The sequence below is a fragment of the Coregonus lavaretus genome, assembly GCF_964263955.1.
Source record: "Coregonus lavaretus genome assembly, chromosome: 26".
NCBI lineage: Eukaryota > Metazoa > Chordata > Actinopteri > Salmoniformes > Salmonidae > Coregonus > Coregonus lavaretus.
Genome location: NC_140013.1, coordinates 11,173,775 through 11,188,506, shown reverse-complemented (window position 1 = coordinate 11,188,506; position 14,732 = coordinate 11,173,775). Strand labels below are relative to the sequence as shown.

At 42.9% G+C, this 14,732-nt stretch overlaps 1 protein-coding gene across 1 annotated transcript in view; it reads right to left on the bottom strand.

The window, feature by feature from the left end:
• The window catches only part of LOC311101790 (exocyst complex component 3-like protein 2), a 32,974-nt gene extending 26,280 nt beyond the window's left edge, over positions 1-6,694 (bottom strand). The window contains exons 1-3 of the mRNA XM_084142978.1: positions 6,539-6,694; positions 2,004-2,487; positions 1,663-1,889 (exon numbers count right to left, since the gene is read on the bottom strand). Of these exons, the coding sequence (XP_083999104.1) occupies positions 1,663-1,889; positions 2,004-2,467 (691 nt within the window). The 5' untranslated portion in view covers positions 2,468-2,487; positions 6,539-6,694. The remainder of the gene's footprint in view (positions 1-1,662; positions 1,890-2,003; positions 2,488-6,538) is intronic.
• Positions 6,695-14,732: the final 8,038 nt, after the last annotated feature.

Below are 14,732 nucleotides of genomic sequence, written 5' to 3'. Positions count from 1 at the left end.
GAAAAAGCCGTGTTTTCCCCTAACAAACACGGTCAAATAAACAAATAAAACGCCTCTTCGCTGAGGGTCAGCTGGTGGAGTTCACCCAAGAAATAACACACATGGTTGAAACACACAGAGTGGAGCACGCATCCCATTCCTCCTCCGTGGATACCTCTTTCATCACTCTCCATACAGCACTCGTGCATGGATCCCCGGGGCGAGGTGTAATGGTGTAAAGCTTTGATATGACAGCCTGTATGGCTGAATTTCTAAGGCGATAAGGCCATTCTGTCCTGCTTCACCAGTCTCAGATATGTCAAGGGGCCCAGGGGTGCAGGTTAAATGGCATGAACATGGAGAAGCAGCATCTATATAAAGACTCAGAATGCGTGAGATGTCCTCTGGGTCTTAACAATTGAGGCATGAAGTCAACAGCCTGTAATCTCAGTGATTTTGAGTGTGATACGATGGTATTTGGACTGCTTGCTTAGTGAAAGGCCAGGACAAAGAGTGAACATGTCTGATCCTGAGCTCTCAGCAGTTTATATGTGCTGTTTGTGAAGCTGGTTTAATGGACTTGTGCATTCTTTATCAAATAAAAAAAAAGGGCTGTTGCTAACACCATAAACCTTATCTTTACTCCTCACACAGAGAGACAGGCACATCCTGTTGGTATTAAACATGAAAGCTGATCTCTAGCTATGCTGACATGGATGAATACCATTACTGAGTACCCACACGCTATCCCGACCATTAAGCTCTGGATTATTAAGTTCAGACTCAAGGAATCAGGTTCTGTGCTTTACAAAGCTTTAACAGGGCTATCATTAGAAAATGATTAGTGAATAATAAGCATTCAATAAAAAAGTCATTTTCCTGCAGTGGTTATTCTAAGCAGAATGGAGTACATTTTCCAGCAACCCCATGGTGTGGTTAATGTGTTAATTGTACTCTTTCATACCGGAGAGGACATTTAATGAACAAAGGTGGGGAACGGAACAGCACATATTTAATGGATGGCCAGTGTAATAGTGAATAAAGCCCCATAGCCCCACCCTTAAACAACAAACATTTCTGTGGGAAACTCTTTGGTTGGTCCTCCTACATGGGGATGACCGCATCTCTCAGCAGTGGCCTAGTTGGACCTGATCTCCTATATTCCAGCAACATCTTTCTCCCATTGTTTCCAAAGTGTCCAAAAATAGCCCAGACATTGAGACATTGATAACATCATCTCTGTAGTGAAAATAATAACATACTGCAGAGATTATAGCGGGAATGACTGTTTACTGGAAGGGGGGCTGACACTGTTTTATAATAGACCTGTGACACAAGGAATGTCCAGCTGAACTGAAGTAAACCTTGGCCATAACTGTCAACTAACTTCCAGCATAGAGTGCTTCTCTGTCTGTTGTGGTTGACAGGAGTGGTTTTACTCATTGGTTAACATGTGATTTAGTGATATATTCCACGGCAAAATGTCAGTTGAAATGTTTGGGTTATTATCAGCCATGACCTCCATTCATTTTACCAGTATCTTAACTCCTCAAATGTAATGGGGAGATAGCATAACCTTACTGGTTCAGTTACCAATCAACAGTCATTGAAAGTCATCATGAGACCCCCGTGCATACTGGCTGACCCTTTATAACCCAGCGCTCCACTGAGGGCTGTCCTTACCTGAGAGGGGCTCCCTTGGCTTCACCTCCTCCACCACCTCCTCCTCCACCACCTCCTCTTCATGAGACGAGTGGTCGGCCATGGACTCCCTCTTCAGCTTGCCCAGGCCCACCATCTTCATGAAGGAGAGCCGGCGGCTGGAAGAGTCGCCCCCCTCGCTCTCAGAGCACAGTTCCCCGTTGGGCAGGCTTTCCTTGCGAAGGCTCTCCCTGCACTTCCCTGCAAATCTGTGCGGAGAAGAGGGGGAGTTAAGGGTTAAGGGGTTAGGTTAGAGATGTGGGCTGAGCTCAACATCCTCTACTAAACCACTCCTCAACAGCTTTTCTCTACACCTCTCGTACCTGAGTAAGCTTCCCTCTGAGCTCCGTCGGCCCTTCTTCTTCTTCTTCTCTGAGGTGGGGGTGCTTGCTACGGACCCCTGAGGGGAAGGGGTGGCAGTGCCCTTACTGCGGCCTGACATACGGAGCCCCTTGCCCAGCTTGCCCAGAGTCTTCAGCGGGGAGACGCCTCGGATGCGGTCCAGGGTGCCCTTGAATGAACTCTTCCCTGAGCCGCCACGTCTCTCCTCGTTCGCCTCATTCTCATCCTCCTCGTCCTCTAAGGGGTTACGGTCTCGTGGCGCGCCCCCGTCCAGGAGTGAGTTCGCCTGAACCCATTCCTCATTGTCACTGGGCTCCTCAAAGGGGTTGGCTTTCAGGTTCAGGCTCATCTTGCCAAGGATCAGCTCGCCACACCTGTTCTCCAACTCCCCGTTCACCCTGCTGCCTCCCTTCAGCCGCGCTGGAAGGTTCTTGAGGATGGGCATGCTTCCACTTGGGGGTTAAACTAAGGAACAGAGCGAGAGAGAGGGAGAAATGTGGAATGATTACAGAGGACCTTTTCCAAGAGATGCTTCCATAAAATTGGACCTGAATGAAACGGATAGTACAGTATGTCACACATATGATAAGATTTCTTCTGACACAGCTAACGAGGACAGTTACTAAAGTAACTCAGATATACAGTTTAAGATAACAGTCATCTGTTCACCCAATGTTACCGCCCCACCCTTGTGTTGGGTAATGGGAGAGTTCAGATATCGAATGGTTAACAGCAATCATTCTCTATAAAGAGTCTGTTTGAGAAAACATTAACAGGTAACCTTCCGCCTTATCACCCAAACAGGAATCACCATGGAAACCCTAACCCTGCTTCCGTTTGGGTGGGAAGGCGGTTGTGAATAGATGTGCAATGTTATCATGGTCATGTGGCTCAGGTCCAGGTCCAGGAACTGGGCCTATTTTATTAGGTTTCAGATCCTTGTTCTACTTCTTTATGCACTACAGTCTTTGATGCCCTTTGACCCTTTTCAAGAAAACATGTTTGTCCCTCTCCATGGACTTCCTGCCACACCGAGCGCCCTGGGATATTTACGGTTGGTGACAAGGGGAAGGGACAACACTGAATCACTTCCTCCATGTGTGTATGTATGTGCTCAACAAGCTTTGGGAAAATGATGGAGACCGCTATTTCCGTGCCCTTACTTTGGGGAAATTGAAAGTGGCATCTGAGAACATTTGAGTGGGAAGTCCTGAATTTATCAATTCAAAACTCAGAGATCTCTGCTCACCAGTTTACAATGTTCTCCTTCCTACTCCTACTGATACTAATGAATGAAAATTCCTTGATGAATTCTGGGTAAACTATAAACTAACTCAAACATCATGAATGATAAACTTGGATATAACATATTCTAAAACACATTCCATTTTAGATTTTTTTAAATGACTCGATTTATGATGTTTCACAATACGTTGTAAAGATTTGTGCATAGCCTTAAACAAATTATTATGGTCAGTGCGTTTTAAATTCCTAAAGAGGACCTAGTGTTTTATGGCTTCCCTAAGTGTTTTAAAATGAAAATGCGTCTGGATGCTTTTTCCATGTGGGTAGCTGAGCATTCAAGGTTTCCCTGCGCAATCAGAGACCCAACCTACAGGGGAACCACACTGAGAATATTGTAATATTGTATAAGACCTTTATACACTGCTGAACGTATTTAGACCAGGTGGCCAGCTTGGGAAAAGACCCACCTGTCTAAGGAGGGGATGTAACCATGGGGCAAAGAAACTTCTACAAATGAGACATACAACTGATGACTGGTTTGTGGAAAGGGATATTATATAACAGTGAACCCTTTAATTTTTGTTTACACAACATGGACTTAACCTATACAATGGCTATATGAGTCCAGTAGATGTGACCGAATAGGCCTGTACATGAATGGTTATAAATGTGTTATTACACACCCTTACTGATGAAGTTATATTTTACCCATTTGGTTCCATGTCATGACTTGCAGAAAACGCATATGAGAAAACAGGAAGCAAGCGCAACTAGCGGCATGACAACAAGGAAATAAAAAAGATAATGAATAGTTCTGCAAAGCAAATGATAGGCCTATCCTTGACCTTTTGTAGAAAACATAGAGCCTCATGAACAATGGCTTTGTAAATTCACAGATATTCACAGAAGCATGATGTGGATAAACAGAGTTATGTAAGCATGTGGCATTGCGGACAGTTGGTGACACCAGTGACACGGATGTCTGATAAGCTTATGAGCGCGGCTGTAACAAGTGGTCCCGTGGACATCCCTCCCTGTTGTGTATCCCTGCTCTCCCACACCTCCTCATTTACTCAGCGACTAAACCATACTGCAATTCCTGCTCTAATTATAACCTAATCAGAGCAGCCATTATGAAAGCAGAGTTTAGATCACTGGGGGAGATACGAGGACCACTTTCCCAGACTAACTCCACTTCCTGTCTTGTCCTCCCCTCCACCTCTGCAACAGGCCAACAGCACAACTCACCAGCCAGGCCAGCCATCTCTGTTTTGTTTGCACACACACTATCGAGAGTCTCATCTCTCTTGACACAGATAAACTTCAAAAGCTTGTACATCATGTCCTTCTGGATTGGCTGGATATGTATGACACCAATGTGTTGTTTATTTAGCCATATCAACAAACAACACTCTTTAATCACATGTTTTGAATAGGCCTACACTCAGGCTTGACCTCCAGCTATTTTACGTATTAGAGACTAAGAAAAAGGCTTAGAATAAGTTTGAACTATTGAACTGAACACAATAGTGTGTAATTAAAGACTTCACTTGGTCCAAAGTCCCCTCCCTGCAGACATCTTGTCTCTTCTATGAAGGTCAGAAGGGAGAGAGCGGGCATCAGGCTACTGCAGAGAGACCTGCCGTCAAGATGTGGCAGATATGAGGGGCTCCGCTCCGGCTCCATCCTGGCCTGAAGACAGTGGTTAAAGGAGAGACCCAATATTGTTGGAAGGGCCCCCCCCCCCAAAAAAAGGTATTGTGTTCCTTTCCTTGAGGACAGAAACTGTCCTGAGAGTGACAGTGTTATGGAAATTGGCGACATGGGTATGTGAATGCAATAAAACATGTTAGCAGCATAGGGAATACCTGTAAGTACGATTACTTTGGAAAGGCTGTTTTTTTTTCTCAATTATTTATCAGTCTACGAGGAAAAATGAATCAACAGGTGATTTCGCCCTTCAATGTCCTTGATTGGCCAGATTTCATCTCAATCAAGGCTTCCAATCTCAGCGTTGGCTTTGAACAATGAGCTTTAGTACCTTATCAATCATCAGGATCATATTAAAGGATGAAGCAAAGCAGTTCACTATCATATCAGCATTGCTCAGTAGCTGCAACAGTTAACACAATGGCTATGTGTGCCCTTTAAGACGTCCGCAAAGATTGTGTATTTTCCATGACACGTCCCTTATTTCAACATATTTAGGGCAATAAATTGTTAACTGTTCTCTGGTAGACCCATGTCTAAAGCCAAAGGGCTGGCTGTGAGCAGATCTAAAGGAGGGGGAGGGGACCCAAAAAAAAAAAGAAGTGAACGTTTGGGATTTTCTTCTGTGGAAGAAAATATGCCACAGTCAGCTCATTTACAGTTCAATTCTCCTGAGAGTGCAGCGGAATAAATCATGAATCTCTTGAAAATGCTTGAGTTTATAAAGAGAGTCAAGCTCAAGGTTCTGCATTAGAGACTAATCTGATCAGTTAATACATAATATTTTTTCTTACTAAGGTTTTGCCTGAGACAACTCAGGCCAAACCTTTGACATCTCAGGCCAAACCTTTGTAGAAGAAAGATTATGTATTAACTAATCAGAAAAGTCTATAATGCTGAACCTTGAGCTTGACTCTCTTTATAAACTCAAGCATTTTCAAGAGATGTATGATTTATTCCGCTGCACTCTTAGGAGAATTTAACTAACTCTAAATGAGCTGACTGTGACATATTTTCTTCCGCAGAAAAAATCCCCAAAGTTCACTTCTTTTTTGGGGGGGTCCCCTCCCCCTCCTTTAGATCTGCTCACAGCCAGCCCTTTGGCTTTAGACATGGGTCTACCAGAGAACAGTTAACAATTTACTGAATGAGACACATCCCAAACTAGCTACAGATTGTAACACCAGATAATGTGATTTAACATTTTTTTGTTAAATTGTCTAGTATTACAATCTGTAGCTAATCCCAGACCAGAGTTTGTCATAGCCTACTGCCACAAAAATATAACACTAAAGCTGAAAATCAGAGATGATCTCTGCAAATACCTTTCAATTAAAGACCCCCCAAAATATAGCACTTTATAATTCATCATACACAACATAACAACACTGAAAACGAATTCATACAATAACAACCTGTAAATGTATCACATTTCCCTAGACACTACTGTTTGTAGGTTAATGCCATTTGTCAATGTCATCAGTGTAAGTCCATTAGTAACAACATCATCATGAATATCCAATAATAGTCAGAGAAACACACATTATATTAATCTACTTACTTGATTCATGATTGCTCGCTTATTAAAAACATGCACCAAAAATACAAATAAAAGTGAAATCCTAGAACTAGTCATAAACCAAGATAAGGTTGTCTCGTCAGGTGAGAGACTGCTGCGCTCAGTGCGCTGCGGAAAGTTCCATAAAGCTTCCACCCTTTATTTTCTGTGGGCTGGCTTCTGGACTTCTCGCCTATCACTGTCACTCGCAGCAGCCGCGCTTGCATTGCGCAAATGCCTTGACAGCAGTGCGACTGAGGTCTAGAGTTGCTGTTAGAATCAAGTTCATAATTTTTCTCTTACAAACTTGTAATGCCACGCTGTCTTTTCTGCGCGTTTCCAGTAAAATAGTATACTTCCGCGTAATGGAAGAAAAAACATAGACGGGATTTCCCTTGAATTTCCAATCAGGTGCTACAGTAGGCTACCTCACCTGTCACATTATGACCCAGGATCAGCCAATGTCATGAGCTTTTGGCAGTCATCCCAACTGATGATTTATTAGGAATGTAGACAGTTTATTCACAAAAGAGATGCATGATGAAATGTTATAATGTGTTATGAATTGCATTATTGTGTTATGCAAGCCTACCTTTGTCTGTTCTGTGAGAGTGACACCCTCTGCAGTCTACATAAATAGGATGCTTTCATAATGAACATAATTGGGAATATTCCATGATGGATATTGTAGGGTAGGTAGTGCCATAGAGTTATAATTTAATCCTAATAGGCTCCCTACACATATTTTGCCAAAATAAAATGTTCATTAAGATTAAACGCAAAAGTTCCCCTTGTGCCTTGTGAACGAATGGAGCACACCCCTCAACAGGTCAATGGCTTGTCTCTGCCCTTCTCTCTGGCCTCACTGGCCTGTAAGTTGTACAGAACAAACGGCCTCAACACGTGCTGAAAGGAAGTCACCCAAATACATATCAGTTCACTCTCAAAAAGACAATAGGAGTTGTGCACGAGGGATACATTTCATTTGTGGCAGCCAATAAAGACACCATTGTTTGGAGCTGTGTTGGACGAAACACCACAAACAACACAAACTCCCGTTTTCCTCTCAATTCTGGCACTCGGTATAAACATTGAGAAATCAGTTTGAGCCTGGGAGGCTGAGAGTACGGTAAACAATTGGGGAATAGCTTAGCCGCTGATGTATTGATGTATAAACAAAGGATGGTCCCGAGAGTGCCCTTTCGGCCTGGCTGACCTGGAAACCATCTTAACATTCTACAAGGTTAAGTCATGGGGGCAAGTCAGAGAGTCTAATGCTAAGTAATATTGACTCTCCATAGTTGGTGGACACTTTAAAATAGCAATAGTTTCTCATAAGTGTTTTTTGCACAACACTCACCAAACAAGCATCAAGCTTTTAGTGATTTTGACTTTGAAAATGGATGATACTGATTAACCTGGGCTGCCACCGAACACATACTCTGAACCGGAATAACGAGTGGTCACCACCAGTCACCTTGGCTAAGGCAGTTGGCCTGCAGTTCTTTAAGGCCAGTTGTGTACTCAGTTACGCTACCTCACATAAGTCATGGTGGAATGCCATTATGCATGATAACTTATTTGTCAGGACCAATGAGTTGCATGAAGGTTACACTACCGCAGGTGTGTCAAAGTCATTCCATGGAGGTCCTAGTGTCTGCAGTTTTTTCGTTTTCCTTTCAATTAAGCCATAGACAACCAGGTGAGGGGAGTTCCTTACTAATTAGTGACCTTAATTAATCAATCAAGTACAAGGGAGGAGCGAAAACCCGCTGCCACTCAGCCTTCCATGGAATGAGTTTGACACCTGTGCACTAAAGCATGGATTTACCCTCGCTGAGATATTTTGAGAAAGTCACTAAATGCATTGCACACCATATACAGCAGGTAGCCTAGCTGTTAAGAGTGTTGGGCTAGTAACCGAAAGATCGCTGGTTCGAATCCCAGAGTCGACTACGTGAAAAGTCTGTTGATGTGCCCTTGAGCAAGGCACTGAATGCTAATTGCTTATGTAAGTCGCTCTGGATAAGAGCATCTGTTAAATGTAAAACAGTTTTGTATAGTCTCTCTGGCCAGACTCAGGGTGCTCTGCATGCTCCAGTGGCTGTAAGCAGAGACGATGTACTGCATGGATGAGAGTTGGAATGAAAGATATAATCTTTGCCACCTTTCAGCATTCCATTGAGTGAGTCCTCCCATGTACTGTCCCAAACAGCCCAACTAATCAATTACAGAGCAGCGATTGGATCTATCTGAGTGGAAACACTGTGAGCATACCACTAATCAGGTCTGTTCCTGTTGATTGGCATGGGGGTGGTGAGAGGGACAGGAAACATGGCCCCTGGCAGCACATCTAAGGCCTGCCGTGAATACAGAGTGGCTATTTCACTGTGTGCCTTGGCTTCTATATAGAGGAGCCTGCAATTGGAGTGTATTTCAGGCTTTAGGGAACAGGAAATAGCAACGCATAAGATTGCCTTCTTCATTGTTAAGTGCAACATTCTGTCTCTGTCGCTCCATCCTTTTCCCCAAGCTGTCACTACAGTTCACTTTGGCAGCATTTCAATGGTTTTGTAATGACCCCCAGCAGACCTGTTGGTTCATGTTGGATCCTAAAGGGCCAGATGTAGTATTATTTTAGTTTTAGATAGTGAGTTATCTTTAGGTCATCTTCATGACTGTGGAAGACAGGCAACAGAATGAGGGTAGTTCTAGTTGCTCAATACTTTTTGTTGTAGAAGCTCTACCACTGAGGTTCAGGAATTCCTCTTACGAACGAGATTGTATGTTATTAGAAAAGGGTTCTATCTTCTGTGTTAACTTTCACATTCTCAAACTCATACATATTATGCAGTGGCATCTGCATTCACGTTTGACAAATGGGCAGGTAACATTTTGCTTCAGATAAGCTAAAAGATACTAAAAACAAATCCTCATAAACCACCCTGTCCACACAACCCCAGGCTGTGGGTGTTTCTCCAAAACCACAGACCTCTGGTATGGAACCACTGCCAAACCACTCAAGGCTGGAAGGCACAGGCATCAGTTCAACGTCTAGATTTGATTTGCATTTGGTTGAGTTGTCAACTAACGTCAATTCAATGTGAATTCAACAAAGAAAGTCACCATGTCACCCTCTCTGGCCAAACTGGACATATTTGTTGGTTGTCGCCATGGTTATGTAACCTTCCCCAAGGCAGCACCTGTGTGTGTGGGGTCAATGGGTGGGGGGGGGGGGGGGGGGGGGGGGGGCGCTCCAATCATAGCCTGCCTGCATCCTGTACTGATCGCCCCACACGGGCCACGGGAAGCCCCCTCGGAGCACCTCTACCACCCCTCACTGAGTGAAGGGCCCCTATTGAATGCCCTCGGTTCATCATTCTCAGTGCATCAATCTGTCCCCTGTCCCACTCAAACACAGGCAGCCAACAGTACAGGAGGAATTAAGGTTATCCTTTATTTGCGCTGACTGCAGTAGGTAGCATCCTGGTGCCTTCACGATTCACCCATCTGGGGAGTGGATAGACGTCCAACTCGTTCCCTGACCTGAAGAGGTTCAAAGCCTTCTAATTCAATGCAAATTCAGGTGGACGGCAGAGAAAGGTAGCGAGCCTATCATTCAGCAGGCAAGTCAATTGTAGTGTAGAGGATAAAAAGGGGATCTCACATAATCATTTTCGTCATCAAAGGATGTGCTGTAATGGCTTGGTGACTAACATAATTATGTACAGTATACTCCCACACATCCCATGTTTCTCTATCTGCCTCAGCTTTTCCTTCCTTAGTTAAACTCTTTTGCAATCATGAAATTGGTTCCGCTGACCTTGGCAACATGACCATGATGTCCTCAGTTTGGCAGGCAGTTCTGTCCTTTATGTTGACAATTAAGTTGCGATTTTTTTGTCAAGTTTGTATTGCTTGCTGTTGTTTACTGGTCATAGTACACTGTAGAAACAGAAAGTCTCAAAACACCATGATTGTGTAATGAAACCATGAAAAGTAGTAGACCTAAGCTGAGATCTGGTGTTGGGAGGGTGTTTTAAAAAAGAATGGAAGTACTCTGAAACACCCAAAGTGGTTGTTCAATCTGAATATTGGTGATTTTATTGTTGTGAAAACACTTTTGGGGGTTTCAGTGCATGTAAAAGGCAGCATCAAAACACATTGGAATTTTATTTGGATTTTGCACACTCAACTACACAGCCACACTAATTTAAATTCTTCTGGGGCAAATGAAGTGATCTAATTATGCAATAGACATGATTTGAAACATCATAATAGTGTTTAGAAGCTTCAGAGAAAGGAAACGACACCAAAAGAGAAGGTATCTAATTCTGCACTAAACACGAAACACCAGTACAGTGTTTCCAACCATTTACAGTAGTGCTCCCAGTCCCTGGAAAGGTGTTGCACAATACTTGATTAAGTGGTGTTACAACACACCTGTTTCAAAACATCACAGGATGATGTGTTTCAATACTCCAGCAAAGTTAAGGTTTCGTCTCCTTCAAGTGGGTGGCAGCTCAGTTGCCACTAGTTTTTGGTGTTACAAAGCACTTCATTTTAACGGTGTAGTTATCCACTTAACACACTTTATAGCCTGAAAACATGGTATTATCTCTCTTAAGGTGCTGTGACTGCTGTAACTGCTGTATTACTGTACTGACTAATGCATTATGTTATATCACACCATGTAGCATCATTTAGGCTAGATAGAAACTCTTACATTATACATTTTGAAGTACTGGTCAGATTGTTCAACGTTGAAATCCCTAGTGGGAACAGGTCTTGTTCCCTTGAACTGTCCTAACTTTAATTGTCTAGGTGTACCTGTGCCCACAGTTGTATTAAGGAGTGAATAATGGGGACCCTGGTTGCATGGTGCCTCACTATAAGACATCTCACAAGAAGGCTTATACTGGCCACTGTACATAGCACTGTAGGCCTATATTAAGCTACTGTTCATATGATTCATCTTTAGACTTTGTCATTGTTGCTCTAATGTTTATAGAAAAAGTTATTTTGATTTTCCTGTGACTGTGCGTGCGTGCGCCACAAACACACAGGGATAAACAATACAGACGACAACAGAGATTCCCTGACGGACACTCAGATAACCATCAATGAATCATCAGATTGCTACTCCCTCAACACTGGACATGTGGTCAGCGGTCATTGTAATTCAGATTTACTACACCGCATCAAACAAGGCTTTCATACCATTGAAACATTGATTAAAACGGCACAGAATTTACAGCTTCACACACTAAATGATGTTAAAAAATTGTACTCCACTTTTCATCCATAGAAATCATGATAAAAACATCCAACAGATTAACAGCTGTGGGTAGTCCACTATGTGGGATGTTTCTAGAAGGACTAAAAGTTAAGCTAATTCTCCCATTCTTCTCTGCAGAACTTCTCAAGCTCTGTCAGGTTGGATGGAGAGCATCGCTGCACAGCTATTTTCAGGTCTCTCCAGAGATGTTCGATCGGGTTCAAGTCCGGGCTCTGGCTGGGCCACTCAAGGACATTCAGAGACTTGTCCCGAAGCCACTCCTGCGTTGTCTTGGCTGTGTGCTTAGGGTTGTTGTCGTATTGGAAGGTGAACTTTAGCCCCAGTCTGAGGTCCTGAGCGCTCTGGAGCAGGTTTTCATCAAGGATCTCGTTGTACTTTGCTCTATTCATCTTTTCAGAGTGACCATCGGGTTCTTGGTCACCTCCCTGACCAAGGCCCTTCTCCCCCAATTGCTCAGTTTGGCCGGGTGGCCAGCTCTAGGAAGAGTCTTGGTGGTTCCAAACTTCTTCCATTTAAGAGGGATGGTGGCCACTGTGTTCTTGGGGACCTTTAATGCTACAGAAATTTTTTGGTACCGTTCCCCAGATCTGTGCCTCGACACAATACTGTCTTGGAGCTCTACAAACAATTCCTTCAACCTCATGGCTTGGTTTTTGCTCTGAAATGCACTGTCAACTGTGGGACCTTATATAGACTGGTGTGTGCCTTTCCAAATCATGTCCAATCAATTTAATTTACCACAGGTGGACTCCAATCAAGTTGTAGAAACATCTCAAGGATGATCAATGAAAACAGGATGCACCTGAGCTCAATTTCGAGTCTCATAGCAAAGTGTCTGAATACTTATGTAAAGGTATTTATGTTTTTTATTTATGTTTTAATTAGAAAACATTTCTAAAAACCTGTTTTCACTTTTTCATTATGGGGTATTGTGTGTAGATTGATGAGGATTTTAAAAAATATAATGCATTTTAGAATAAGGCTGTAACATAACAAAATGTGGAAAAAGGGAAGGGGGCTGAATATTTTCAGAATGCACTGTATATTCATGTAGTTATCTATGCATGGCTTTTCCTGATGCACAAGGCTTTGGAGCCCTGTATGTATTATAAGTGCTGCAATACATGCTAACAAAATACTGATCTTGGCAGAAGTTGTATTTAAATGATGTTATTCTATAGTCCCTAGTAGAGACACAACGACAGACACATAAATAGTACAAATAAGACTATACATGAAACAACAGTGATATACTGTATGACTCTGAAGAAAGCAAACAGAATGTTATCCACTGAATACTGCCGCTCACTTGTCTCTCATTGGTCTCCGCTCTGACCAATACGGAACCCTAGCCCTGCTCTCTATGAGTGGGTGAGGATACATGCCTCTGAAGGGAGCTCTGACTAGAGCCCAACCAAACCAGGGGCACCCGGACAACATCAAACTGAGATGAAAAGTCTAATATGGCTTCAGCCAGGCCGAGTCCAGCTCTTACCTTGTTACGCTGTTAAGAAGAGGATCCCTGTGGTTCTCACAGCAGTGGCATCCCTGGGCCACACGGGCAATGTAACTGGTCGAAGTGTGTGTGTGAGTGGCTGTGTCCTTGTAGGTCTGAGAGCTCAGAGGTAATGCCTGCTTCTCTGTTCCAGAGGCTCGTCTGGACTCCAGGGCTGGCGTTGGCCATTTCCTGGCTGTAGCGCAAGATGCTTTTTCCTGAGGAAGCAGGCCATCCTATTTTTGCCCGCCTCCTCCTCCATAGCGAGCTACAGGCCCCTCAGGGAGAGAGGCTGATTATACTAATTGCCTTTGGAGACTTGTGGCTAGACTTTCATTTAGTTTATTAATTTGTTTGTTTGTTTTAGACCCATATGTGTTGAATCACCCCTCTCATAGAGATTATCTATTTTAAGTCACATACCTTAGGCTACTCCCTATGCCCTATCCACCGGCCATCAGGATGGATGTGAGCCCACATGGAGCTGAAACGGATCTAGGATTTGTTTTGGAGTATTCTCCCGTTACCTAGTTGTTTTGCACTTTGTATATGAACGTATTCTGCAATGAACAAACCTACACACGGATGTGGTCATAGAGTTCATGTGTACGCTCTTTGTTTGAGGCCCATGTTTGTTTATGTGCTTTGAGCATCTGTGAGACTTTAGGATGTATTGATGCTGTGGAACAATGCACTTGGAATTCTAACCCTTTACTGTATACTGTTTGTCCAGCCTACATAATACCCTCAGTATTTAGGAGCATGAACCGTCAACCAAATGACTCAATGATCCTTGGTTCATAATACAATGATTTACGGGTCGTTCCACCAATTGGGTGCGTTTTGGGTAGTGTAACATTTGATTTCACCTAATTTTAACATTCTGTCATAAAGAGCACATGTTCAACTTCATAAAAAATGTGTTTTCCCATCTCAAGAGGTTAAATTAAGTAACAGGGTTGATGATTTCATCTTAAAACAGACGTAAATCCCTTTGTGATGGGGGGAATGAATAGCCTGTCTAACTATGGGTAACAGGGTTGATATGTTATGTTCGACCCGCTCATTTTCCCACCACAAAAAAACCAGAACATAGCCAAAAAGAGTCAAATCAGCTCACCTGCTTTTACTCTATGGTTTTACTATTAGATGTTCAATGTTTATTTAGATTTTTTTTTAAAGGAATAGTTCAGTTCACGTAACAGGGTTGACTTTAAAATGAGGGAGAGACATAAATTATTCACTAATCACATTATATAAATAATAATTTTCAGAAATGACTTTGTCAAAGCAACAAAATAACTAAGGTTTTACAATGATGGTGAAAACTTGGAGAAATTTGGGGATTAAGTGGGTTAAAATCTTTATTCGTATTTAAAATCAGATTTATTGAATTATCTATG